Here is a 25,207-nt window from a genome sequence, read left to right as displayed (position 1 = left end):
AGCAAAGCAGTGCGACACAAACAACAAAGTTACACATGGAATAAACAAACATACAGTCAATAATACAATAGAGAAAGTATATATAGTGTGTGCAAATGAGGTAGGATAAGGGAGGTAAGGCAATAAATAGGCCATAGTGGTGAAATAATTACAATATAGCAATTAAACACTGGAGTGATAGATGTGCGAGTAGAGATACTGGGGTGCAAAGGAGCAAAATAAATCAAATAAAAAACAGTATGGGGGATGAGGTAGTTAGGCTATGTACAGGTGCAGTGATCTGTGAGCTGCTCTGACAGCTGGTGCTTAAAGTTAGTGAGGGAGATGAGTCTCCAGCTTCAGTGATATTGCTTTCTCCTCTTTGCCTCCGATGGACATGTGCACTTTATTCCCCCAAACCCACTCCTCCCTCCCTCCACCTTCCAGTCCGTCTGTCAATATTGGTTTTGGGGCTTTGGTGCTTTTCGCCGTAGTCCAGGAACCACTAGTAAACCTAGCGTTTAACCATTCTCACAAACACTATAAAGAGGTTAATTGATACATCTGTCTATCATATATATAATAGAAAAACTGGGAATCATCTGAATGGCCAATTTGGGTAAAGGTAGTGTAGGGTTGAACTTGATTCCTGGACTGAAAGGTTGGGAAACCCTTTTCACCTCTTGTGGCTGTTATTGTGTTTAGAGCCTTTCTTTATCCGGGGTGGCTGGGAGGTTAGGGGCGTTTATGTCATCCCATTTGCCACTTGGAAAGAATACAAAATATGTGAAATGTTTTGATTTTTTTTATATACTTGTATAAGAATACTAGAATCTTTTTCCACATCAGCAGCAATACAGTCATGCAATGGAAGTCGGATTTGAATTTCCTTTTCCTCAATGTGATTCAAACTTCAATGAAAATACATTATTTTGTTTCTGGATCACAGCTCTTTGTTTCACTGTGTGTAATGTTGTCTAAGAGACCTGGGGCGTGTTCAGAAGGACAACGAATTTTAAACGTTCAGATAAACATATGTTATGTACAACAAAGGAATAAAATGCCACGAATAGAGCAGATTTGATCTGCAACGTTTGGCTACTGAAGGTGGCCCAAAAGAAAGCTAGCATCGTCAATCACCAATACCAACACACCCAATCCTGTACTGATCTAATGTACTATATTAGAGGGAGTAGACCTCATCCTCACACACTACGCTCTGCTGCTCTCTGCTGTGAGTGGGCGTTGCGTTAAGTGCAGGGGCATTAATATGGATCGAACTGCATCATCAGCCCTCACACTGAGTTAAGTGAAAAATACACACACCCATTCCCTTCCTCACTGAGTTGTGTTAAATTCATTGCACATTGTTTCAGGTGTCGTGGCGATCAAATGGCTTCGGTTAAAACTCTTTAACCGCATCTCACGCACACACACAGCCCCCTGCCTGAAGCTGCTCTACTAACATCAAAAGGAGTTAAGCACTTTGCATCGTGGGTAAGATCTCAGCATGACGGCTGCAGTCTTATTAAAAACTTCTAGATCTCTGAAACTCTGCTGCTCTCAAAGTTTTCACCTTATGGATCAACTAGTATATTTTACATATTAACTCCAGTGTGTTTGGCTGCATGCATGCTGTAGCATTCATCTCTGCTGTTGACCCATACAATACATTTTTTACATTTACATTTTAGTCATTTAGCAGACGCTCTTATCCAGAGCGACTTACAGTAGTGAATGCATACATTTCAATTCATTTCATACATTTTTTTTGATAGCCCCCCCGTGGGAATCGAACCCACAACCCTGGCGTTGCAAACACCATGCTCTACCAACTGAGCCACAGGGAGTCTATCAATACAGACTCATTTGCAACATACAGTTTGAAGGGCCACTTATGTATTGAGGACAGTACATTACTGAAGTAATGTGTTGCTATGCAATAAGAATGGCAAAAATGAATTATATATGTTTACTTAAAAAAAGGTTTATTCATTGAAATTGCACTTTGAAATAGTTATTTAATGCTGATGGGAAATACAGTTACTTTTGAGGAGAAATACAAAGCAAACATCACATGTTGTTAGTAGGCCCTACTTCTGGAGAAATGGTTAAGAAATAGTTAGGACAGAAACATTTCTCACTAGCATGATGAATACCTAAAGGCATGCACAGCTGACATAGTCTAGTCCTCCAACTCATATTTCAGCCTACAGAATACTTTTTACATTTATTTACATCAGAAAGCTAAAAGGAAAGGTGTTAGATCTTTACATACAAGTTTCCACAAATCATTATAACTATCACAGATCATATTATATATAATTGATATAAAATCTGTACTGATGTTACTTTGATATGTTTCGTTTAAGGTGACAAGATCACTCTTTTCTAGAGTATTGTATGAGCATACATGTACTGTATGTCATATGGTATTGTAGTCTGTGTTATAGCAGATATTATGATGGAAAACTGAATATCCTTGAATTATTAGTTTTTTCCCTCTCCCTTGCCCAAATCCACCTACCCTCTTCTCTCTCTATCCGCCTCTCCTTCTCTCTGGACTCTACTAGTCCAGGGCTGGTTGAGGGGTGTTTAGAGGATGCCCAGGATGCGTCCCACCCACCAATGGCAGGGCATGATGACTCTGCAGGCTACCCTGCAACCGCGGTAGTGGTAGGGCCAGGGTTGGAACCCGCCCAGGGGCTCACAGATCCTCTGGCACTGGGTGTGGCTCCTCCGGCACTCCGTACAGCACACGCCCTGGTGGTCCAGCATGGGGTCAAAGGTCATGGTGCCCTCATCGCCATCCAGGCCACGCTTTATGTTGAGTGAGAGGGACAGAAGGGGAGGAAAGGCAGATAGAGGGGAGAAGTAGGAGGATAGAGGGAGACAGAAAGGGAGTGAGAGTCAGAGTGAAATACTGATAATAGCCACATTTTTTAAACTATTCTCTAAAGCCATTAATGTATGTGTATAAATGTATAATGTGTTTCTGTGTAGAATTATATTTCTCATTCAATTATTAATCTTAAATGCAAATAGTCTGGTTCTGTGTCTGTGGGAGTCTGGGGTTGTCTATTTCTCTCAGGGGAAGGAGAAGGAGGAGCGGTGAGGATTAGGGGAAGTCTGGGGGTCTACACATGGACAGAGGGGCAGGAGGGGAGCAATTTACACTCCTGAAAGGCTCAATGGGACTTTAGTTTGGTATTCTAAAGGAGTTCATGAGGCGCAGACAGACTCGGCGTGACAGGCAAACACACACACACGCTCTGAGTGACAGGCTCACTCACATAATCACACACGGTCGGGGTGACATTGTGACCCCAACATCTGCTCCTGCTCACACAGCTGTGCATGCTGGGAGAGAGACGGGACCAGGACAGAAACCATTTGTCAGACACTCAACTGTTGACATAAGCGTGTGAACATAACATTATATATCTAAGAGAGGATGTGGTCTGGCTGTTAGAATAGGCCCAGTGGTGACACAGCAAACACTGTCAATGAAGGCCAAATATTAGTGCTCTGCTGCGGGAATCTCGAGTAACACAGCATACTGACTGATTGGTTGGGGGGACTCACGTGATAGGGGTTCTCGGGGTTAAATTCTGCTTCCGGGTCCACTTCCTCCTCTGCCCCGGGTGCCTGGCGACGCTGATGAGGGGCCACCCTCCTCTTCCTCTGCCCACCTGGGGAGAGCACAGAGACAGTCAATACACTATGGAAGCCAACACAACATAATTTGACATCTGGTCATTATTGGAGCCACTTTTGAAGGAAGCACACCTACATTGCTAATACTAATTGCAAAAAAACTACTAATTGTACTGTTTTGCATATCTCCAGTGCATCATGTTGCTATGTGCATTGCTTGGAGTCACTTTCATAACTTATTGTTGTTCTGTGATAATGTAAAGGGCTGATTGGGTACTGTTGGTATAGGTGGGGCGGAGCCAGAAGATTGGCAGGTCTCCACACAAATCACGGATCTTGGCGCTGAGGAAGGCGGGGTCAGAGAGGGGCATGTCAGCTGCCACCCAGATCCGTGACTGTTCCTCAAATTTAGCAGGCATCACCTCATCCTCCTGGAGAGAGAAAGACGGGGGGGGGGTATAAATACACGATAAACATTGAAATGTAAATCATATAAGTAGCTCTCGACTATAAAAAGTTGACAGACAGACAGACACGGGCTCTTGTTTTAATGTAGTTTGTTCTTTCTCGTTCCCCCTTTTCTGTTTAAATCTTTTGCATGTTTTCTTAATGAAACCAATAACAAAGTACATATTAAAACAGGGAAATCCCTCGTGCTTTTTGTAAATATATAGTTTCTGACCTAGTGTTCGTTAGATAGATGTTAGATTTATCTAACAAAGGTACTTTATGAGGTACTTTATGAAGCCCTGAGGTAGAACTGAGTAGAAAAGACAGAGTTGTTCCACCAACTCGGTGCCTTTTGAGAAAGGTAACTTGGTCAATTTATTTTTCATTTCACCTCATTTTAACATTCTGTCATAAAGAGCACATCTTCAACTTAATAAACAGCACATTTTCCAATTTCATGACGTAAAAAATATAAGTGCCAAATAAAGTAACAGGGTTAACCATAACAGGCTTGATGATTTCTTCATTAATCAGTCATAAATCTCTTTGTGACAGGGGGAATGGAAGCTTGTTGTCTGCAACAGGGAGTGGCAAAAACATTTCTAGTCTGTCTATCTATGGGTAACAGGGTTGACGTGTTATACTCGACCTGCTTAGTTTTCCACCACAAAACACCAGAAAATGGCCAAAAAGAGTGGAACCATCTCACATTCTTTAACTCTAGGATTTGACTATTAGATGGTCAATGTTTTTTTTCCTAAGGAATAGTTTCACCATATTAAAATGAGAGTTCAGTTCACATAACAGGGTTGACCTTAAAATGAGGGACAGACGTAAATAATAATCTTCAGAAGTAACTTTGTCAAAGCAACAAAATAAGTAGGGCTTTACAATTTAAACTTGGATAAAATGTGGGACTAAGTGGGTTAAAATCTTGATAGAAGTGACACAGGGTTGACAGAGCAAGCCTTTAGTCATAACTGTGTGTGGTGAGCTTTCTGGCACCCAGAGCTGCTGAGGCATCAGCCAAGTGGGCGCCATGCATTGCGAAGGAGAAGACCAGTAGCTACATGACTCAGGCTGGTCCCCAGAGTAGTCCTCTACATATTCGTCACCAGACCCTTCATCAACCATCTCTCTGACCACCTTCCTCTGATCAAGCCATGAACTGTCCCTCTCCATCTTTGGAGGATGCATGCACACAATGACTTCACTATAGCTAGTGATCTCATGATGTACTGGTTGACCTAACTATAGCTAGTGATCTCATGATGTACTGGTTGACCTAACTATAGCTAGTGATCTCATGATGTACTGGTTGACCTAACTATAGCTAGTGATCTCATGATGTACTGGTTGACCTAACTATAGCTAGTGATCTCATGATGTACTGGTTGACCTCACTATAGCTAGTGATCTCATGATGTACTGGTTGACCTCACTATAGCTAGTGATCTCATGATGTACTGGTTGACCTAACTATAGCTAGTGATCTCATGATGTACTGGTTGACCTAACTATAGCTAGTGATCTCATGATGTACTGGTTGACCTAACTATAGCTAGTGATCTCATGATGTACTGGTTGACCTAACTATAGCTAGTGATCTCATGATGTACTGGTTGACCTAACTATAGCTAGTGATCTCATGATGTACTGGTTGACCTAACTATAGCTAGTGAACTCATGATGTACTGGTTGACCTAACTATAGCTAGTGATCTCATGATGTATTGCTTGTTTGTTTTTTTGCTTTTGAAGAGCTTTCAGATTGTTATGAAAAGCAATTTAGACATTTAATAAATTATTATTATATTAAAAATCTGATTTATTGAATTCTCCAAAGGCAACTTCATTTAATATTGCAGGCTTTTGATATGTAATATTGGTGCACAGTTTCTACTTAAAATATCAAAGGAACGCAAAGGCACTCATCTCGTGTAATGACCCAGTAGCTCTTCTGTTGATGAAAAAACCTTCAGGTTCTCTCCAGTATTTAGGTGCTCAAACAATGTCAGGAAACATTCACATTAAGTCTACAAGCGTACAGAAAAACTTGACCTACATTTTAAAAAGTATATCATCTGATTTCTAGATCAAAAACACACACACAGACACAGACACACACACAGACAGACACAGACACACAGCCTTCACTAATAACATGGTAATAACATTGTATTATTAGAGTAATAAACATGTGTTGCTAGTTACTAAACAGGTATTAAATAGTTATTAGATAGTTATTAAATAGTTATTAGCTAGTCAGGGGAATGTTATCATCTAACCCAACAGATTACTTTTTCATTTTAAATTATTAGCTTGGGGGACAAACAACAGCAAGGGTCCTCCACTGCAGGACCGATAAGAGTTTATCTGACCCAGTGTGTGTGTGTGTGTGTGTGTGTGTGTGTGTGTGTGTGTGTGTGTGTGTGTGTGTGTCACCCCCGCGAGACTGATAAGAGTTTATCTGACCCATATTTCCCATCACTCTAAATTACAGCAGATGACCAGCCTGCAGCTACTATTATAACCACATCTCCCTATCTGAGCCGAACACACACACAAAGTTTGGCACACCGCAGAATAAATAAATGGCTGTTTACAAGGCAGAGAGTCATGTACTGTGTGTGTGTGTGTGTGTGTGTGTGTGTGTGTGTGTGTGTGTGTGTGAGTGAGAGAGAGAGAGAGAACAGCCCTGCATGATGTTTAATGATGTGTGCATGGTGCATATGCAGCGCTAACTGATTTAAATAATCAGACGGCCTCATTTCGGCACACGGACAGCTTACACACACACTCACAAACACACACACACACACACACACACACACAGAGAAACACACACAAACACAACTTGCAGCACTGTGACAGCTTGACAGGCTTGTTCAGATGTTGTTAAGATCAGTGTGTCGATCCAACCCACCTCGTCCCAGTTTGGCCAGAGACCGAGAGTGTGAAAACATGACTCACAAGCAAAAGCAATCCTTCTCTCTGAGAGGCATGTGCCAGTGTGTGTGTGTACACGTGTGTATAGTGCTGAGCGATTTACCAAAAATTATATTTTCCACTTTTTAAACAACTAATGACTAAATTATTTGAATTCAGTTTTTTTTCCGTGAGCTCATTACGCACATTGCAGCCGTTTCTCTAGAGATAAATCCGTTCAAGCCCGAACTGTGCAATGTAGTAGGGAGTTGTAGTTTCCAACAGGACAATATTCTTCATATTTTAGCGCAGAAAACATGGTAATTAACTACAATGACCATAATCCCTTGCGCGCCTACTTGTCCGGTCTGTGTTTCTTTTACACCTGCTATGTAAAATAGACAGAACACTGCAGGATCGGAGAGGGATAGAGAGCAGTTGCTTTGCGAGGTATCTCTACCTGAAAATACATGATCTAAGTGATCGATAGTTATATTCAGCAGTCATAAAAGTATGCCTTATTTACTTTGAAGAACTACTAAAATAGTGATTTTGTCAGACAGACAGATGAGATGATGACGTGGAATTAAATAATAAAGTAATCAAATAAAACAAAAGTAAAATACACAACAACTGAACTATTTTATTAAAGTAATGTGAATAAATGATGGTTAATAAGTGATAAGCAGTAATGTTCAGTCACTACCATCATGGGGCTTTTACTCATGGTTTTATTCTGTGTTGTTACAGCATCAACCCACTAATGAGTAGTGCATTAAATGTTTTTTGAAATGATCGAAACCAAAATCGAAAAACGTGATTATTTTTTAAATAATCAAACCAAAACCAAACAGACCTCAAAAAGCATCAATCTTTCAGCACTAGTGTGCGAGTGTGCGTGTGTGTGTGTGAAGCTCCACAGCTCACAGTCCACCCCCCCCAACATCCTGCCACTAGCTCTCTGATAACTTGACAGCTGCTAACAGTACTTTAAAGCCTCCTTGTATGTTAGCCTCCTTGTATGTTAGCCTCCTTGTATGTTAGCCTCCTTGTATGTTAGCCTCCTTGTATGTTAGCCTCCTTGTATGTTAGCCTCCTTGTATGTTAGCCTCCTTGTATGTTAGCCTCCTTGTATGTTAGCCTCCTTGTATGTTAGCCTCCTTGTATGTTAGCCTCCTTGTATGTTAGCCTCCTTGTATGTTAGCCTCCTTGTATGTTAGTCTCCTTGTATGTTAGCCTCCTTGTATGTTAGCCTCCTTGTATGTTAGTCTCCTTGTATGTTAGTCTCCTTGTATGTTAGTCTCCTTGTATGTTAGCCTCCTTGTATGTTAGCCTCCTTGTATGTTAGCCTCCATGTATGTTAGCCTCCATGTATGTTAGTCTCCATGTATGTTAGTCTCCTTGTATGTGAGCTGGAACTTTATGTCCTTCTCCTGACTGCAGGGTTACTGGCTCATGACCTTCTCTGGCTGTTCATTAAGTTGCTACATTAAGGGGAAAAAAACAACACCAGTATAGAGGAACATGAATAGATAGATGTTCACCATCAAATTCTTCTAAACTGGCTTCACTCTGAGAGAAATGGACAACATGACAGTCAGGGCTATAACACATGACTTGGGGCATAGGGGGTGGGGAGTTCCTTGTGTCAGGTGAGGCCAGATCACAGGTCTTGTTTGGATATAGTTTGTGGCAGAAGAGCCCCTCCAGGCCAGAGAGAGAGCTCATGTTTGGGTCTGGATGCCAATCTACTACAATCTCTTCCTTTCCCTTTACAAGCCCTCAGGCTAAACACATCCAGGCCAACTAACCACACACACACCGCCACGGCAGACACATCCACACACAGCTAACCCAGCCAGAGTCAACCACTCAGTTCATCTTAGATCTGTCCTGTAATCGCTTAAATTACCTCAGTCCCTATACCTACCCCGCCCCCCAACCCTCAGCCAATGTTAACCGTATCTGACAGTTGATAGGTGTGTGTCGTGGTCAGATAGGTAACCCAGAACTTCTCTGACCTGATACCTTCACCTTTAGACAGACAGAGACACACAGAGGAAGGTGATGAGTGAAGTAGCACGCAAGTGTTAGAGTGAGAGAAAGAGAGGGAGGGAGAGAGAAACGGAAAGAGAGAGAGAGAGACAGAGGCACTGGCGTACCGGACACACCCGCAGGCCCAACAAGGCTGAGGGGCCCATGAGCTCTGCGGGCCCATGTGCCTGTCATCAATGTCTATTTCTTTTTTTAATGTAATAAATCATTTTGACAGAAACCTTCTAAAAATACATTTATTAATATACCTTTTTTGATTTCCATATGTACCAGGAAGCTAAGTGTTTGTTTCTTGGGCTTCAGGAATGTGACTGAAAAAGTTCCTCAGGCCTTGAAAAATAAACAATTAAGCTGATTGAAAGTATAAGGGGGATATCCATGAACAAATGTCGTGGTCAAGGCTACGATGGTGACAGTGCAATGAGTGGAGCTTAATCAGGTGTTCTAAAGTTCATATGAGACAGAGAGCCTAATGCTTCTTATGTAGTTCTTTATGAGTTTTAGTTTAGAGAACGAGCTCTCTGCAGAAACGACAGTTACAGGGATGTTAAAAACTGCTTGATTGTCGTAGCAACATAAGAGAAACTAGGCAGAAGGGAGGAGTGCTTAAATTAAAGCAGTTCTGCAATATCTTTCATTGCATTTCTCATTCTCCTTAATTGCTGGCCTCAACACGTTACGGAACAAGATTAACTGAATAGGAAGCTCTGGGGTCAGGTCCTCTGGATATTGGACAGACAATAAATCAGCAGATACAAACAGGTTGTCATATTTTGCAGACAACTGTTCTGCAAAATATAACAAATAAAGTGGTTTGATTTTCGTTCTTACTGATGAATTGATGATTGAGTTTGAGGAATATCAACAGTCCCTTATCTCTGGTATATCTTGGCATGCATCATTCAAAAATAAGTTTAAATTGTGTGCAGCGCAATGGACATATAATTCACAATGTCTCAGGAAAGATTGTCTGGGTTGGCAATACCCAGTATAGAAAACAGTCGGACCGCAACCAGGACCTACAAGCCGTGGTGAAAACATTTGCACACAAAAAAGGAGGACTTCAGGAGACCAAGGGAGTCTCAAGTTGGATTTAATTTGTTTTAGGCCTCATTTAATTTACCTTGAATATTGCAGTCCATTTGTGTAGGCTATTAGCGAGACAATAAATAGTAGCTGAATTTATCCTCAAGCCAACTACTTTCTTCCTCATTGTTAGGCTATTTGATGTGTAATTTTTATAAAAATATTATAAATAGCACCTAAATCGCAGCTAAAGACTCTAAAGACGGTATTATACAGTATCAGTCAACAGTTTGGACACACCTACTCATTTCAGGATTTTTCTTAATTTTTTAACTATTTTCTACATTGTTTGGGGTTAGTGGGATACGCCATCCCATCTGGTTTGGGGTTAGTGGGATACGCCATCCCATCTGGTTTGGGGTTAGTGGGATACGCCATCCCATCTGGTTTGGGGTTAGTGGGATACGCCATCCCATCTGGTTTGGGGTTAGTGGGATACGCCATCCCATCTGGTTTGGGGTTAGTGGGATACACCATCCCATCTGGTTTGGGGTTAGTGGGATACGCCATCCCATCTGGTTTGGGGTTAGTGGGATACGCCATCCCATCTGGTTTGGGGTTAGTGGGATACGCCATCCCATCTGGTTTGGGGTTAGTGGGATACGCCATCCCATCTGGTTTGGGGTTAGTGGGATACGCCATCCCATCTGGTTTGGGGTTAGTGGGATACGCCATCCCATCTGGTTTGGGGTTAGTGGGATACGCCATCCCATTTGGTTTGGGGTTAGTGGGATACACCATCCCATCTGGTTTGGGGTTAGTGGGATACACCATCCCATCTGGTTTGGGGTTAGTGGGATACACCATCCCATCTGGTTTGGGGTTAGTGGGACTATCATTTGTTTTTCAACAGGACAATGACCCAACACCTCCAGGCTGTGTAAGGGCTATTTTACCAAGAAGGAGAGTGATGGAGTGCTGCATCAGATGGCCTGGCCTCCATAATCACCCGACCTCAACCCAATTGAGAAACTAACCCAATTGTTTTTTTATTCTACAATGTAGAAAATAGTAAAAAATAAAAACTTTTGAATGAGAAGGTGTATCCAGACGTTGGACTGGTACAGTAGCTATAGATAGTACACTTCATAATGAAACAATCCCTACTAAGCTAGTGTTTGGATGGTGGACTGACAGTATTTTTTTTACATTAATAGACTGGTTTTACTTTCTATCCAAGCTGTGAGAAGGCGAGGACAGCTCATGTCATGCAGGTTCAGGTTGCCTATATATTCAGCTGTATATTAAAAAAATATCAATTGCTAGCTGATTAGTATTCTGTTGTATCGGAAATTAATTTGACAATCTGCATTGTTTGAATTTTGAACTTTAATGACTGAATTATATTATTGCCACAAGCCAGAAGTTAAAAAAAATCAGCATTGTGACACCGTGTATAGCTTCGTGAAATGTTAGGCTTAACCTGAGAAAATGACGACCAAATAGGCCTACCAATAAACATTTATCCATTAGCTAAAACAAACGGCGACCTTGCCAGGGGCCCCAGAGAAACTGTGTTACGCCTGTGGACAGAGGGAGAGGGAGACTGGATAGGGAGAGGCAGTAAGAGAGCTGAGGTCATTCCTACCAGGTCGAACAGAAGTGAGTCTTTGTTGAGAGTTTTCACATCAGGCAGGTGAGCTTTGACCTGGGTCTTAATGTAACACTTCTCTCCTCCAGCGAAACGGACACCAGTTATACCCTGGAGAGACAGAGATTGAAGAGAGCAAATGGATTATAACAAAAGCATTTAAAATTGAATGAACAATGTGCATTCAACATGTTACATAATTACTTCAATGTACCATTGGAATTAGAATTTTTTGTTGTTGTTGTCATTGCTGTTGTTCTTTCAAACTTACAACCTGGAAGTCGTGGACCTCTACTGCCTCGCCATTTCCGCTGCCGGTGCGGAATCTCTCTATGTTGTTGGTACCATCAATCTCCATAGAGCCCTCCTCCACCTTACCGTTAATACTCATGCTGTAGTGGATGTTGTAGACCTACCACACACACACACACACACACACACACACACACTGTGAATGTTTTCATACCTGTAAGAAGGAGCGATGGAGAAGGAATCATAGTTTTGTGTGAGGTTGTGCGAGGTGACCATTGTTTTGAGATTTAATGTTTTTTTTCCTATTCGTTTTTAGCATTTAGTTTAGTTGAAGTTAGTTTTCAGACTTGATTTACTAGTTTTTATTTAGTTTCAATTTGATAAAAATCTTTCTATTTTATTTTTATATTATTTAGTGTTAGGGATAGAAGGTAGCCTAGGCGTGGGAGACTAGGAGACATGCATGGGTTTTTGGCCTATAGTTGGACCGCAGAGTGAAGGAAAAGCAGCCAACAAGTGCTCAGCATATGATGGAACTCCTTCAAGACTGCTGGAAAAGCATTCCTCATGAAGCTGGTTAAGAGAATGCCAAGAGTGTGCAAAGCTGTCATGAAGGCAAAGGGTGGCTACTTTGAAGAATTTCAAATTAAAAATATATTATGATTTGTTTAACACTTTTTTGGTTACTACATTATTCCATATGTGTTATTTCATAGTTTTTATGTCTCCACAATAAAACAAAAGGTTTTATAGTTATTATGACACCTCCACTGTGGGGCTCTATTGTCTACCGCCATCGCACGTTCACTCTTCTTTGAAACTACCCGTGAGTTCTATTGGCTGCTGTATTTAACTTTCAGCAAACAAGAGCTTGCATCCCTCTTCAAATAGTCTATTGGTATAAGAAATGCTGAAAAAAATGATGTCCGACAAGCTATTCTCGTCTAGCTTTTCCTGCCTGCGACTCCAAGAGCTACGGAGCATTTTTTTAAGGAGAGAGGGCAGTGGAGGTACGTATTCCCAAGAGACAGAGGATATAAGTTAGAAGCTTATTATGCATCACCCATCATTAATTAGCTAAACATAAGGCTAATACTGCATTGACTGTATTACTTGAAAGACGAAGGCTAGGACATGTATATATCAATCTAGAACAGGATTATCTATTTTGGAATCAATTTGAATGTAGTTGATGGAGAGAGAGAAAGACTGCGAAAGAGTGCTCGCGTGTGCACTGATTTAAAACAACCATATTTGATTGTAAAACTCTGACTCTGAAATAAATACAAAAATCTTTACAATAAAAAAAACAATGTGAGCCCTGAAAACCAGATGGAGATGGGTAAATTCGGTCTTTATATTACTGTAACATAGACTATGCTGCAGCAAATGCAAGCCTACCTGTCACAAGAACAAAAGTTACCATGATGAAATTATTCTGTAGGTCTACATGCATTGTGAACTGCGCTCCATACTGAGATGGGCTGTCTGTCCCCACCCTGAGCATTGATTCATCATGCAGAGGCTGTAGAGAAGCCAGATTTAGACATCACATATAATTTAACAGTCCATTTCCCTCCATGCTGTTCATATAAATCATTTATTGTAATTTACCGGTTTCTCGCAGTTACTTAAGGGGGAGGTTTTGGGTGGTAAATCCCTGTAAATCTCGATAACCGGGTTCCCGCCATTCAACCCTAATCGGGATATGTAATAGAGTAGCAGCAGTGTATGTGAAGTGTGAAATTGTGTCTGTGTGAGTGTGCGTGTGGCGTCAATATGCCTGTGTGTGTGTATTTTGTGCGTGTGAATGTATGTAGTGTGTGTGCTTGGGGGTAGAAGCTGTTCAGGTGCCTTTTGGTCCCAGACTTGGCTCTCTGGTACCGCCAGTGATGATTCGGGCCGTATGCACTACTCTCTGTTGCGCTTTGCGGTCGCATGCAGAGTAGTTGCCATACCAAGCGGTGATGCAGCCAGTCAAGATTCTCTAAATGGTGCAGCTATAGATCATTTTGAGGATCTGAGGGCCCATGCCAAATCTTTTCAGCCTACTGAGGGGGAAGAGGGGTTGTAATGCCCTCTTCACGATTGTGTTGGTGTGTTCGGACCATGATAGGTCTTTAGTGATGTGGACACTGAGGAACTTGAAGCTTTCGACCCGATCCACTACAGCCCCATCAAAATGAAAGGGGCATGTTCGACCCTCCATTTCCTGTAGTCCACAATAAGCTCTTTCATTTTGCCCACGTTGAGGCAGAGGTTGCTGTTCTAGCACTACAATGCCAGGACTCTGATCTCCTCCCTATAGGCTGTCTCAACATCGTCAGTGATCAGGCATACCACCGTTGTGTCGTCGGCACACTTAATGATGGTGTTGGAGTCGTGCGCGGCCAACCGTCATGGGTGAACAGGGAGTACAGGCAGGGACTGAGCACGCACCACTGAGGGGCCCCCATGTTAAGGGTCAGCGTGGCGGATGTGTTGCAGCCTACCCTCACCACCTGGGGGTGGCCTGTCAGGAAGTCCAGGGAGGTGTTCAGTCCCAGGGTCCTTAGCTTAGTGATGAGCTTGGAGAGCACTATGGTGTTGAACGCTGAGCTGTAGTCAATGAACAGCATTCTCATAAACAGTAGCTGTTCCTTTTGTCCAGGTGGGAAAGGGCAGTGTGGAGTGCAATAGAGATTGCAAAATCTGTGGATCTGTTGGGGTGGTATGCGAATTGGAGTGGGTCCAGGGTTTCTGGGATGATGGTGTTGATGTGAGCCATGACCAGCCTTTCAAAGCACTTCATGGCTACAGATGTGAGTTCTATGGGTCGGTAGTCATTTAGACAGGTTACCTTGGTGTTCTTAGGCACAGAAACTATGGTGGTTTGCTTGAAACATGTAGGTGTTACAGACTGGGTCAGAGAGAGGTTGAAAATGTCAGTGAAGACACTTGCCAGCTGGTCAGCGCATGCTCTGAGTACGTGTCCCGGTAATCCGTCTGGATCTGCTGCCTTGTAAATGTTAACCTGCTTAAAGGTCTCACTCCGATAGGCCAAGGAGAGAGTAATCACACAGTCATTCAGAACAGCTGGAGCTCTCACGCATGGTTTAGTGTTGCTTGCCTCGAAGCGAGCATAGAAGGTATTTCAAATCAAATCAAATTTTATTGGTCAAATACACATGTTTAGCAGATGTTATTGCAGGTGTAGCGAAATGCTTGTGCTTCTAGCTCTGACAGATCTTAGTCCTGTATTGACGATTTGCCTGTTTGATGTTTCGTCGGAGGGAGTAGCGGGATTTCTTATAAGCGTCCAGATTAGTGTCCTGCTCATGAAAGAGGCAGCTCTAGCCTTTAGCTCAGTGGGGATGTTGCCTTTAATCCATGGATTCTGGTTGGGATATGTACATATGGTCACTGTGGGGACAATGTCGTTGAAGCCGGTGACTGATGTGCCATTAGATGAATCCCGGAACATATTCAAGTCTGTGCTAGCAAAATACTCCTGTAGCGTAGTATCCGCTTCATCGGACCACTTCTGTATTGAGCGCGTCACTGGTACTTCCTGTTTGAGTTTTTGCTTGTAAGCAGGAATCAGGAGGACAGAGTTATGGTCCGATTTGCCAAATTGAGGGTGGGGGAGAGCTTTGTATGCCTCTCTGTGTGTGGAATGAAGGTGATCTAGATGTTTTTATCTCTCTAGTTGCTCAGGTAACATACTGGTAGAAATTAGGTAAAACAGATTTCAGTTTTCCCGCAATAAAATCACCGGCCACTAGGAGCGCCGCCTATGAATGAGCATTTTCTTGTTTGCTTATGGCTCTATACAGCTTGTTTAGTGCGGTCTTACTGCCAGCAGCGGTTTGTGGTGGTAAATAGACAGCTACAAAAAATACAGATGAAAACTCTCTTGGTAAATAGTATGGTCTACAGCTTATCATGAGGTATTCTAACTTAGGTGAGCAGAACCTTGAGACGACCTTAATATTAGAGATTGCGCACCAGCTGTTGTTAATAAAGAGACACACACCACCCCCCTGATCTTACCGGACTCTGCCATTCTGTCCTGCCGATGAATAGAAAAACCAGCTAGATGTATATTATCCATGTCCTTTTTCAGCAATGTTTCTGAGAAGCGTAGTGAATTAGAGTTCTTAATGTCTCGTTGATGGGATAGTCTCGAATGGAGCTCGTCCAGTTTATTCTCCAGCGATTGCACACGTAAATAGAACAGAGGTTAGAGGCGATTTAGTAATTCTCCGACTGTAGACTGATCACTGTGCCCTCGCGCCAACCTCTATAGCCGCGTCTTTGCCTTCTTCGAGTGTCGGAGATTAGGGCTTCTTTCACCTCCAAATCATTGAAGCAGAAGTCCTCGTCCAAATTGAGTTTAGTGATAGCTGTTCTGATGTCCAGAAGCTGTTTTCGGTCATAGGAAACGATGGCGGAAACATTATGTTAAAAAAAAGTTAGGATCAGCGCAAAAGAAATACACAAAATAGCACAATTGGTCAGGAGCCTGTAAAACGGCTGCCATTCCTCTGTGAGAGCATGCACAGTGCCATTGAGGGCCTCTCCATCTTGAAATAGTCAATTTTCTTCTTATCAAGTAAAATTAATTGGCTGATCCATCCTGATGTCACGACTCCAACCGGGTCATCAGGTCATGCCAACAGGGTCATCTGGAGGGATCAGTCAATGAAGTTGGAAGTCCCGCCCAGTTGTCTAAATCAAAACGGTAAAAGTCCTCAATGGCGCTGCCCATGCTAACAGGTTTTTGGCCAGTAGAGGACTCCGTACAACTTCATGGCCAGGACATGGATTTATTTGGTTAGGTTTAAATTATAAATCAATCTTATGTGACTTGGATTTAAAGGATAAGCACCTAGTCTGGTGCAAGAATTATGATGGAAGGAAACTCTCTTGCCCATATTTACACAAATCCAATGCTTTTTAGAAACTGTAATAGTAGATATAAGAATAATCAAGTACCTTTACCTTTATCTGACAGAAAGAGAGAGGGGGGAAAAAAATGAAGTCATGGTACATTTGACATGTTATGTTTTGTAATATTAAACATGTATCACATGTAACTCCTTCCAATAGGGTTAATAAAAACAGCTACAACAACAGCAAAAACATAAGCAATACAACACTTCATCACAACTCTATCAGTTCACAGCCATGCAGCTTGTGTGTGTTTCTGTTCAACCAAACAAGATGTTCTGTTTTGCAACAGTAGTTGACCGGTACTGTGCCTCAAGGTTTAGAAGGCACGTCACCACATCAGACAGCAACTGGCTGTCAGTCTGAAGTCGGTCAGTGTGGCATGCGAACGGCTCCTGCAACTTCAGAAGTTGTTCTAGCTTGGCCCAGTCACACTCCGTGTTCGCCCACTGATTTCTCCCCTGTTAGGTAGTGATAGCTAGGGATAGCGATGCACAAGCTAGGCCTATGTGAAACATTGGCATCTACTGGCAGCATTTAGCCACCTGATTCAGAAGCTCGAAAACCCCATTCAAAAACCAGCTTGAAAACCCCATTCAAAAACCAGATCGAAAACCCCATTCAAAAACCAGCTTGAAAACCCCATTCAAAAACCAGCTTGAAAACCCCATTCAAAAACCATCTCGAAAACCCCATTCAAAAACCAGCTCGAAAACCCCATTCAAAAACCAGCTTGAAAACCCCATTCAAAAACCAGCTTGAAAACCCCATTTGATTTTGGAAGTTTAGAAGAACAAAACTCAAACTAAACATAATTTATATTTTATTTTACACTGAACAAAAAATATATAAACTCAACATGCGAAGTGTTGGTCCCATGTTTCATGAGCTGAAATGAAGAAAAAAAACAGAAATGTTCCATTTGCACAAAAAGCTTATTTCTCTCAAATTTTGTGCACAGATGTGTTTACTTCCCTGTTAGTGAGCATTTCTCCTTTGCCAATAAATCCACACACCTGACAGGTGTGACATATCAAGGAGCTGATTAAACAGCATGATCATTACAAAGTTGCACCTAGTGCTGGGGACAATAAAAGGTCACTTTAATATGTGTAGTTTTGTAACACAACACAATGCCACAGATGTCTTGAGGGAACGTGCAATTGACATGCTGACTGCAGGAATGTCCAACAGAGCTGTTGCCAGAGAATTGAATGTTAATTTCTCTACCATAAACTGCCTCCAACGTAATTTTAGAGAATTTGGCAGTAGTCTAACCGGACTCACGTGTAACCACGCCAGCCCTTGATCTCCACATCCAGCTCTTCACCTGCGGGATCGTCTGGGGGGGTTGGGGGGGGGGGGTATTTCTGTCTGTAATAAAGCCCTTTTGTGTGAAAAAAATATGTCTGATTGGCTGGGCCTGGCTCCCCAGTGGGCCCACCCACAGCAAGAAAAACAGGCACAGACAGACACTACCCTGCACCCAAAGCCTACACAATTAAACGCATTGAAAAATTCCTAACAAAATGAGTATGCTATTCTTGCTCAGGCAATGCATTTAAACTCATGTAGGCCTAAAGCTACCAAATTGATTAAAAACATATATTTTTTAAGTAGCCTAGTAGCCTACCTCGCTCACACCTCTCGACCCCGGTACATCAGCAGGACCCTCAGTCTCAGAAACATACAAGGCTTCCATTCAGCTACCCTCTTGACTCTTGAAAAACAAGAGTCGCTGGCTGGTTCAAGGCCAAATGTCTCTTGAACTCGCTATCGTCAGAGGGACTAATGTTTAAATGCTTACATGGTTGTCGTTGTTGTTCCAGAAGTAAAACGTTCCGATAGCCCCGAACAGCAGCAGAATTGCCCCGGCGATAAGGACCACAATCCCGGTCTTCAGCAGGCGGCTGGTTGCAGCCGGTTTAACGGCCACAGCAGTGTATGCCTGCGGTGAACACATTAACCACTTACATATGAATGCCACCTACACAAAGTTCAAAAAGTGTTCATAAAGTATTTATAATGCGTTGCGTTTATAAAAGTGCAGTTCAACCACAACACCTCCCACAGAATGAGCAGGTGTCTTCGTGGAATGTCCAAACAAAGTTTTCTGAGAGTAGTCTATCTGGCACACTTTACACGTTTCTATTATTTAGAAACTAAAGCAAAGATATATGATATAGGCTGCTTACCGGTGGCATAAACTGTTGCAGGTCATCGGGTCTCGCTAATGCGATGGGCTCTTTCTCTGAACACCCGGCCATGGCTGCGAATGGGTCTGAGAGCCTGAGCAAAGGTCTCTCTCTCTCCTCTCTCCTCTCTCGTTCTCTCTGAGACAGGGCAGGGGGAACAAAACTGCCCATTCATGCGAGAGGCGTGTTATATTACCGGCCTGGGAAACGACATGGTGGAAGGTATGCGTTTTCAAATTCTGTCACTCTGTTGGCCTCGCGCCCTGCCTCGGAACAGGGGTTCCATAAGGAATGCAGAGTAGGACGGTGTTAAGGCTTTGAGTAGACTGAGGAAGAACAGCCTGTTCGGGGCTTCAAACAACCACAGGGCAAGTGCACTCATTAACTTCTGTGGAAAACATGTCCAGATCTCTTGGCAGAGGCACTCACATACAGGCAGTGTAGGACTACAAAATGTAAGCAATCCTTTGTCATAATGTGTGTATTTACATTTGACAGGCACATATGATGCACTATTTCTCTAGTCCTAATCCAGACGGGACCGCGCCTTGTTCTGTAGGTGGAACACAAACGTGAACGTGCACAGCGGATCTAAAGGCAGAAGGAAGCCTTTCCTTAAATCACCCTGGAACATACAATGCGTTCAGTCAGATGGGATACCTGAGCTGCTCTTACAGTAGTCGCTCTATCTCTCTCTCTCTTTCTCTCTCTCTTTTTCTCTCTCTCTTTCTCGCTCAGTTCTAACGTTGCCTAAAGTCAGCGGTGGATCCTGTGGAGTGTGTCGTCCTGTCTCAAACTGACGATACCATATTTCTGCCACTAAGGCAAGATCCATGGGAACAAATCCCCTCCGGAATGCTTATGTGCACTGATTGAGCCATCATTACATGTTTTTATTACCAAACATATTCATTACACCATGTGGTTATAGGCGATAGTCAATCGATGCGTAAACAGTTCCCTATCCAAATGCACCAAGGGCGCTTTTACACATCGGCGCGCATTTGGCAACGTGCATGTTGATTGAGTATGTGTGCGCAGCTGATTATGATTCTACGCCTTGATGTGGTCCACAGACTCTATTAGACTCTTTAGACAGAGAAAGTAACTCATGGAGACTATATGTGCAGAGGATTCAGTTAAATTTTAATCTGATTGATTAGCTTGATTGGTTACAATTTTTTTGCCTCTAGCGAGCACATTGGCTAGACGGCCATATCGTTTTGTTGTCAGCAGTCAAAGTCAATCTTCAATCAAATGTGAATGAGACGAGTAGGCGGGGTTCGTATTTTGTATTCACTTTTAGGTGCTATTTCATCCCTCACTCCTGAACTGTCCTGTCACTCACTGAATGTCAACTACTGAGCGCACAGCTTTTACAATAGCGACACCTCTCGTCTCCAAATTGCAGAATAGACGAGGGCAATTAATTTCATTGTCAGAAGGGGCATAATGCCTTGACGAAGGATTATGCCTCTATGTAATAATATAGAAGCCCATTTTATTTAGCTCCCTTATTCTTCTGAAACCAAGAGCAGCATGACTTGCACAAATAGGCTAATGCAGGAGTGAACAGAAGTCATGTGGGACAAGTTTACTAAGGTTGCAAAACAGTATTTCAATGTTTATTTTCTTTCGAATATCGTGATACAAAATCTAAACAATTATTACATTATTGCATTCAAATAAATTCATACATAATTATCAACTTGATACATTGGGTCTCCAGCCTAAAACCGTGGTTTCTGGGCCATTTAAATAGAAGTCATGCCTTAGAATCGAGTATAATTACAATTAATATGTACACATCTTCGATTTTTAATTATGATTTTTATAAAAAATAAACTCTTTATATACAGTCCTTGCAGAAATTACACAGTATGTCCAACAAAGTCTTTAAAGTGATTGGATATAAACTCCAAATGTGACTTTTACAATGAAACACTTAAAAATGCAAAATACACAAATATTATTTTGGATATATAAACTAATTTACATATTCTTCCAACAATAATCTCATACATTTGTAAGCAACATGTGATTCTCATTGACATGGTTTTATCAATTAAACCGATTTTTGGAACTCTGTGAATTAGGTTATTTTTTAGACTTCATTGCTGGGACACCGTGTCGTGGTCGGACCATAGACTGGGATAGTGATTTCACTAATCTCCTGAACTCTCAAGGATCTGGGAGGAGTGACCAGGACATAGTCATATTCCTTATGTAGCACCTTCTCATACACGCTCTGCAGGCCCGTTGTTTTGGGGATGTGCGCCTGGTAATAGTTATCCCTCCGGAGCGAGTCCCTGGGCAGCGAGGCAGTCTTGGAAAGGCTGTTGAAGGAGGAGACAGTCTGGCTGGTGGGGGTGGGAACGAGTGAGGGACCAATGTGAGCACGGACAGCCGAGGGGCTCCAGCAGCGGTCAGAGTGGCCCAGAACCTTACACTCACTGGTACATGCCCATAGACCTGAGAAAGAGAGAGAGAGAGGAGGGAGGGGAAGAGGTTAGGCTACTTGTGTGACCAAACACAAAAGCAAAATTCCATACACACTGATTTCATTCAAATGACTATAATGGTTATGATGATAAAGAAATATCATGTCTCTTACCACTGTGACAGCCCATGGGGTGTACCGGTACCCCCTCCTTCTTCAGGTCGGTGCCACTGATGTCACTGTCACTGTCGTTAAAGTCACTGTCGCCTTTCCCGCTGTCCTTCCCGCTGAACGCGGGGTCTCTCGCGGAAATGGTGGTGTAGGAGTTGCCCTTCCAGATTGTGATTGGTCTGACTGCCTCTTTACCGTTATTGTAGCTGTTACCGTAGCCGGGCAGAGTGGAGTAGCCCTGTGGAGCAGAGAGAGAAACACACACATAGTTCAGCACCATGGACAGCAACACAATACAATAGCACTGTATGTGGCTGAGAGCACAGAGAAAGAGAGAGAGAGAGAGAGCGAGAGAGAGAGCGAGAGAGAGACAAAGAGGGAGAGAGAGAGAGAGAGAGAGAGCGAGAGAGAGAGCGAGAGAGAGACAGACAGACAAAGGGGGGTAGTAGGCCTAGATTAAAAACAGCATCTCACCTTGGGTTTGCTGTCCGGTTCGTAGACACATGGTGCCTCTCTCCCATCCTCAGAGGTGGAGCACAGGTCGCTGCTGCCAGTGTGTGTCCCAGTAAACCCGGGCTGGCTAGAGAAGGTGTGAGCTTCAAACCCTCCCACGGTTCCATGGAGCGGCAGCAGTGGATTGTCGCTGATGTTCTTGCCCCTTTCCAGGATCTCCTTCTCCCCATACGAGTCGGTGTCATCTCCAGTCTTGTCCCGTTTCCGCCGGTTGCAGGTGGTGGCAATGAGGATGATTGCTAACAGCAGGAGCGTGCAGCTCCCCGCCAGAACGACAATAATCACCACTGACAGGTCCCACTGTGCGTGCTCCCCCGCCTCCCCGCTGCCTGCCCAGTACACTGTCCTGTCGCTCGGCGGGGCGCCCACAATGATGAGGAAATGAAGCGTGGCGGTGGCGGTGAGCGCAGGTCTCCCGTTGTCACTCACCGTGACGGTCATGCGCAGGGTCTCGTCCACGTCGTGGCTGAGCTCGCGGTTGAGGTAGACCTCCCCGGTGGCTTTGTTAACGGAGAACATGGAACCCTCTCCAGAGGCCAGTCTGTAGGACAGCTCTGCGTTCACGCCCTCATCAGCATCTCGCGCCTCCACCCGGGTGATGACGTAGCCCGAGGGCGCGTCCCAGGGCAGCAGAATCTCAGAGGAACCATTATTTAGTGCGGGCTGGTTGATGACAGGTGCGTTGTCATTCTGGTCCACTATCCTGACATGAATGCTTGCGGTTCCGGTGAGGGGCGGGGACCCGCCGTCGCTGGCTGTGATGCAGAGTTGGAGCTGTTTCATGACTTCATAGTTGAAGCTCCTGAGTGCGTAAATGGAGCCGCTCGCGGGGTCCAGTGAGACAAACGTAGACACCGGGGAGCCCATGATGTAGGTGTCAGTGAGCTTGTAGATCACCTTCCCGTTCTGTCCCAAGTCCATGTCCCTGGCGACCACAGTGGTGATGTAGGCCCCCGGGGCGTTATTCTCCTCCACAGCCACTTCATACACCGATTTACTGAACACAGGGGCATTGTCATTCTCGTCCATCAACCGGATGGTGTACTGGGTGATGGTTCTGAACGGTGGGGAGCCCAAGTCCTCTGCCACCACTGTTAGATTATACTCAGGGATCTTCTCCCGGTCCAACGGGCTCGTACTCACTATCATGAAGCTGTCCTCGTACGCCTGCTGCAGCCTGAAGTGGTCGTGGCCATAGAGCGTACAGTGCACCTGTCCGTTAGCACCAGAGTCCATGTCAGAGGTGCTGACCAGCGCCACAAAACTCTCGCGCGATGCAGCCTCCGTGATATAGGCAATTCCAGCCGTGATGGACGTCATAGGAGTGATGGAGATCTCTGGCGCGTTGTCGTTAACGTCCTGGACCCGCACCACTATCTTACAGATGGCCGGGCTTGGGTTCAGACCCAGGTCAGTCGCCTGGACGTCGAATTCGTACGTTTTCTTGCTCTCAAAGTCAATGGGGCTCTCGAGGGTGAGCCGTCCCGTTTTGCGGTCCACTCTGAAAAGTTGTCTTATCTCGGATGGCACCTGGTGACCAAAACCATACACCACCTCCCCATTCAGCCCCTCATCCGGGTCTTCTGCGTTCAGGTCCAGTAAGAGAAACCCTACTGGTGCGTCCTCAGGGAGGTCCACTGTGAAACTGCTCCTGTCGAACACGGGGCTGTTGTCATTGTAGTCTTTCACCTTAATGTTGATGCGCGTGGATCCCGTGCGGGACGGGTTGCCGCCGTCCATAGCAACCAGCTCGAGCGCATAGGAAGCCTGTGTCTCACGGTCCAGCTCCTTCATGAGCACGAGCTCCGCATATTTAACCCCGTCGGCTCTGCTGAGCACGTCTATGGTGAAGTGACTGTTAACGGAGATCTGGTAGCTCTGGATGTAATTCAACCCCACATCTTCATCCACAGCGAAGTCTAACGGGATCCGCGTGCCCACCGCTGTGTTTTCGGAGATCTCCAGACTCGATTCTTTCCGTGGAAACTCGGGGGAATTGTCGTTGATGTCCTTGACCTCTACCTCGACGTGGATGAGTTTGAACTGCTCTTTGGAGAAGCTGACCACATCAAAGGCGACGAGGCAGTGAAGGGTGTGTTTACAGATTCTCTCTCTGTCAATTCTCTCTCCGATAGTCAGCTGTCCGTCGCTCTCCCTCAAACGGATAAAAGACGAGTTGAACTGTTTCATCATCCGGAAATTTGTCTTGGAGCTGGAGGAGGGGCTGGATGAAATGTCCTTGGCCAAGTTTCCAATGACAGTGGCCGGGGCGTCTTCCTCAAATGTCTCGTACTTCACTGTCTTTCCCTGCGTGAGAGTGGGCAGGACAGCCAGTGGGATGCCCACCAGCACCCACCAGTTCCACCCTCTCATACCCATTCTGCCGATTCAACACAACTAAAATCCACTCAACTGGCTGCACTTAACTCAACTATTTATTCAAACAAAAGCACTTATCAAGTTGAATTTCGCCCTCTCTCGTTGGGCACGCCAGTTTTCTTATTAGGATGCTGTGATAATAATCCCTTAGTTTTAGACCGCGCTCACTCTGCTTTGCACTCCGAGGTTTGCTCTCCCAGCGCGAGGGCTGCAGTGGGATGATTTATATGGGCGGCGCATGCAAATGAGCTTCACTGTGACCAATCCACGCATTGAAAACGGAAAGGGGACTTCTAAAAGACCTCTAAACCTGCTTAGAGATTCCTGGACTGTGTGGAGAAACTTGGCACAGATAGGTGGGCTAAACGTTCGGCTTGATTTAAAATGTTTAGTTTCCGTTGCTTGTTTATGTTGGTTGGTCTGTTAAATGAGTCTGCGCACAAACACACGTGGAGAACAGACAAGATGCGCAGTGCCCCTGAGCTAGAGGACAAAGCACTCGGGTACCAGACAGTAGCTAGCCTACAGTAGCCTATAAAGAAAACCATTCGTCATTATGGACATATGCTATAGGACCTGT

General features: G+C 44.0%; 2 protein-coding genes across 2 annotated transcripts; both read right to left on the bottom strand.

Annotated features, from left to right (window-relative positions):
* Positions 1–1,946: 1,946 nt before the first annotated feature.
* On the bottom strand, positions 1,947–19,569 carry LOC115157347 (leukocyte cell-derived chemotaxin 1). Its single transcript, XM_029705522.1, has 7 exons — positions 19,125–19,569; positions 18,737–18,877; positions 12,017–12,157; positions 11,743–11,856; positions 3,914–4,067; positions 3,565–3,671; positions 1,947–2,799 (listed from the first exon to the last, which is right to left on the bottom strand). Exons 1-7 carry the CDS (start codon positions 19,293–19,295, stop codon positions 2,575–2,577), a joined length of 1,053 nt encoding a protein of 350 aa, XP_029561382.1. The 5' UTR covers positions 19,296–19,569; the 3' UTR covers positions 1,947–2,574.
* A 1,153-nt stretch (positions 19,570–20,722) lies between these two features.
* LOC115157346 (protocadherin-8-like) lies at positions 20,723–25,007 on the bottom strand. Its single transcript, XM_029705520.1, has 3 exons — positions 22,210–25,007; positions 21,739–21,973; positions 20,723–21,596 (listed from the first exon to the last, which is right to left on the bottom strand). Exons 1-3 carry the CDS (start codon positions 24,625–24,627, stop codon positions 21,229–21,231), a joined length of 3,021 nt encoding a protein of 1,006 aa, XP_029561380.1. The 5' UTR covers positions 24,628–25,007; the 3' UTR covers positions 20,723–21,228.
* Positions 25,008–25,207: the final 200 nt, after the last annotated feature.

The sequence above is a fragment of the Salmo trutta genome, chromosome 21 (genome assembly GCF_901001165.1).
Source record: "Salmo trutta chromosome 21, fSalTru1.1, whole genome shotgun sequence".
In the NCBI taxonomy this organism is placed as follows: domain Eukaryota; kingdom Metazoa; phylum Chordata; class Actinopteri; order Salmoniformes; family Salmonidae; genus Salmo; species Salmo trutta.
Note: the sequence above shows the minus strand (reverse complement) of the source record. Positions and strands in the feature narration are given on the sequence as shown.

What these genes read in the sequence shown, in the direction of transcription:
- LOC115157347 (XM_029705522.1), bottom strand. Translation starts at nt 19,295, where the DNA reads ATGGGCAGTTTTGTTCCCCCTGCCCTGTCTCAGAGAGAACGAGAGAGG. An exon ending in CCGCCCCACCTATACCAACA is followed by an intron (nt 3,672 to 3,913) that starts GTACCCAATCAG and finishes TGCTCTCCCCAG; the next exon opens with GTGGGCAGAGGAAGAGGAGG. An exon ending in ACCCCGAGAACCCCTATCAC is followed by an intron (nt 2,800 to 3,564) that starts GTGAGTCCCCCC and finishes CTCAACATAAAG; the next exon opens with CGTGGCCTGGATGGCGATGA.
- LOC115157346 (XM_029705520.1), bottom strand. Translation starts at nt 24,627, where the DNA reads ATGGGTATGAGAGGGTGGAACTGGTGGGTGCTGGTGGGCATCCCACTG. An exon ending in AACCGGACAGCAAACCCAAG is followed by an intron (nt 21,974 to 22,209) that starts GTGAGATGCTGT and finishes TCTGCTCCACAG; the next exon opens with GGCTACTCCACTCTGCCCGG. An exon ending in CCCCATGGGCTGTCACAGTG is followed by an intron (nt 21,597 to 21,738) that starts GTAAGAGACATG and finishes TCTCTTTCTCAG; the next exon opens with GTCTATGGGCATGTACCAGT.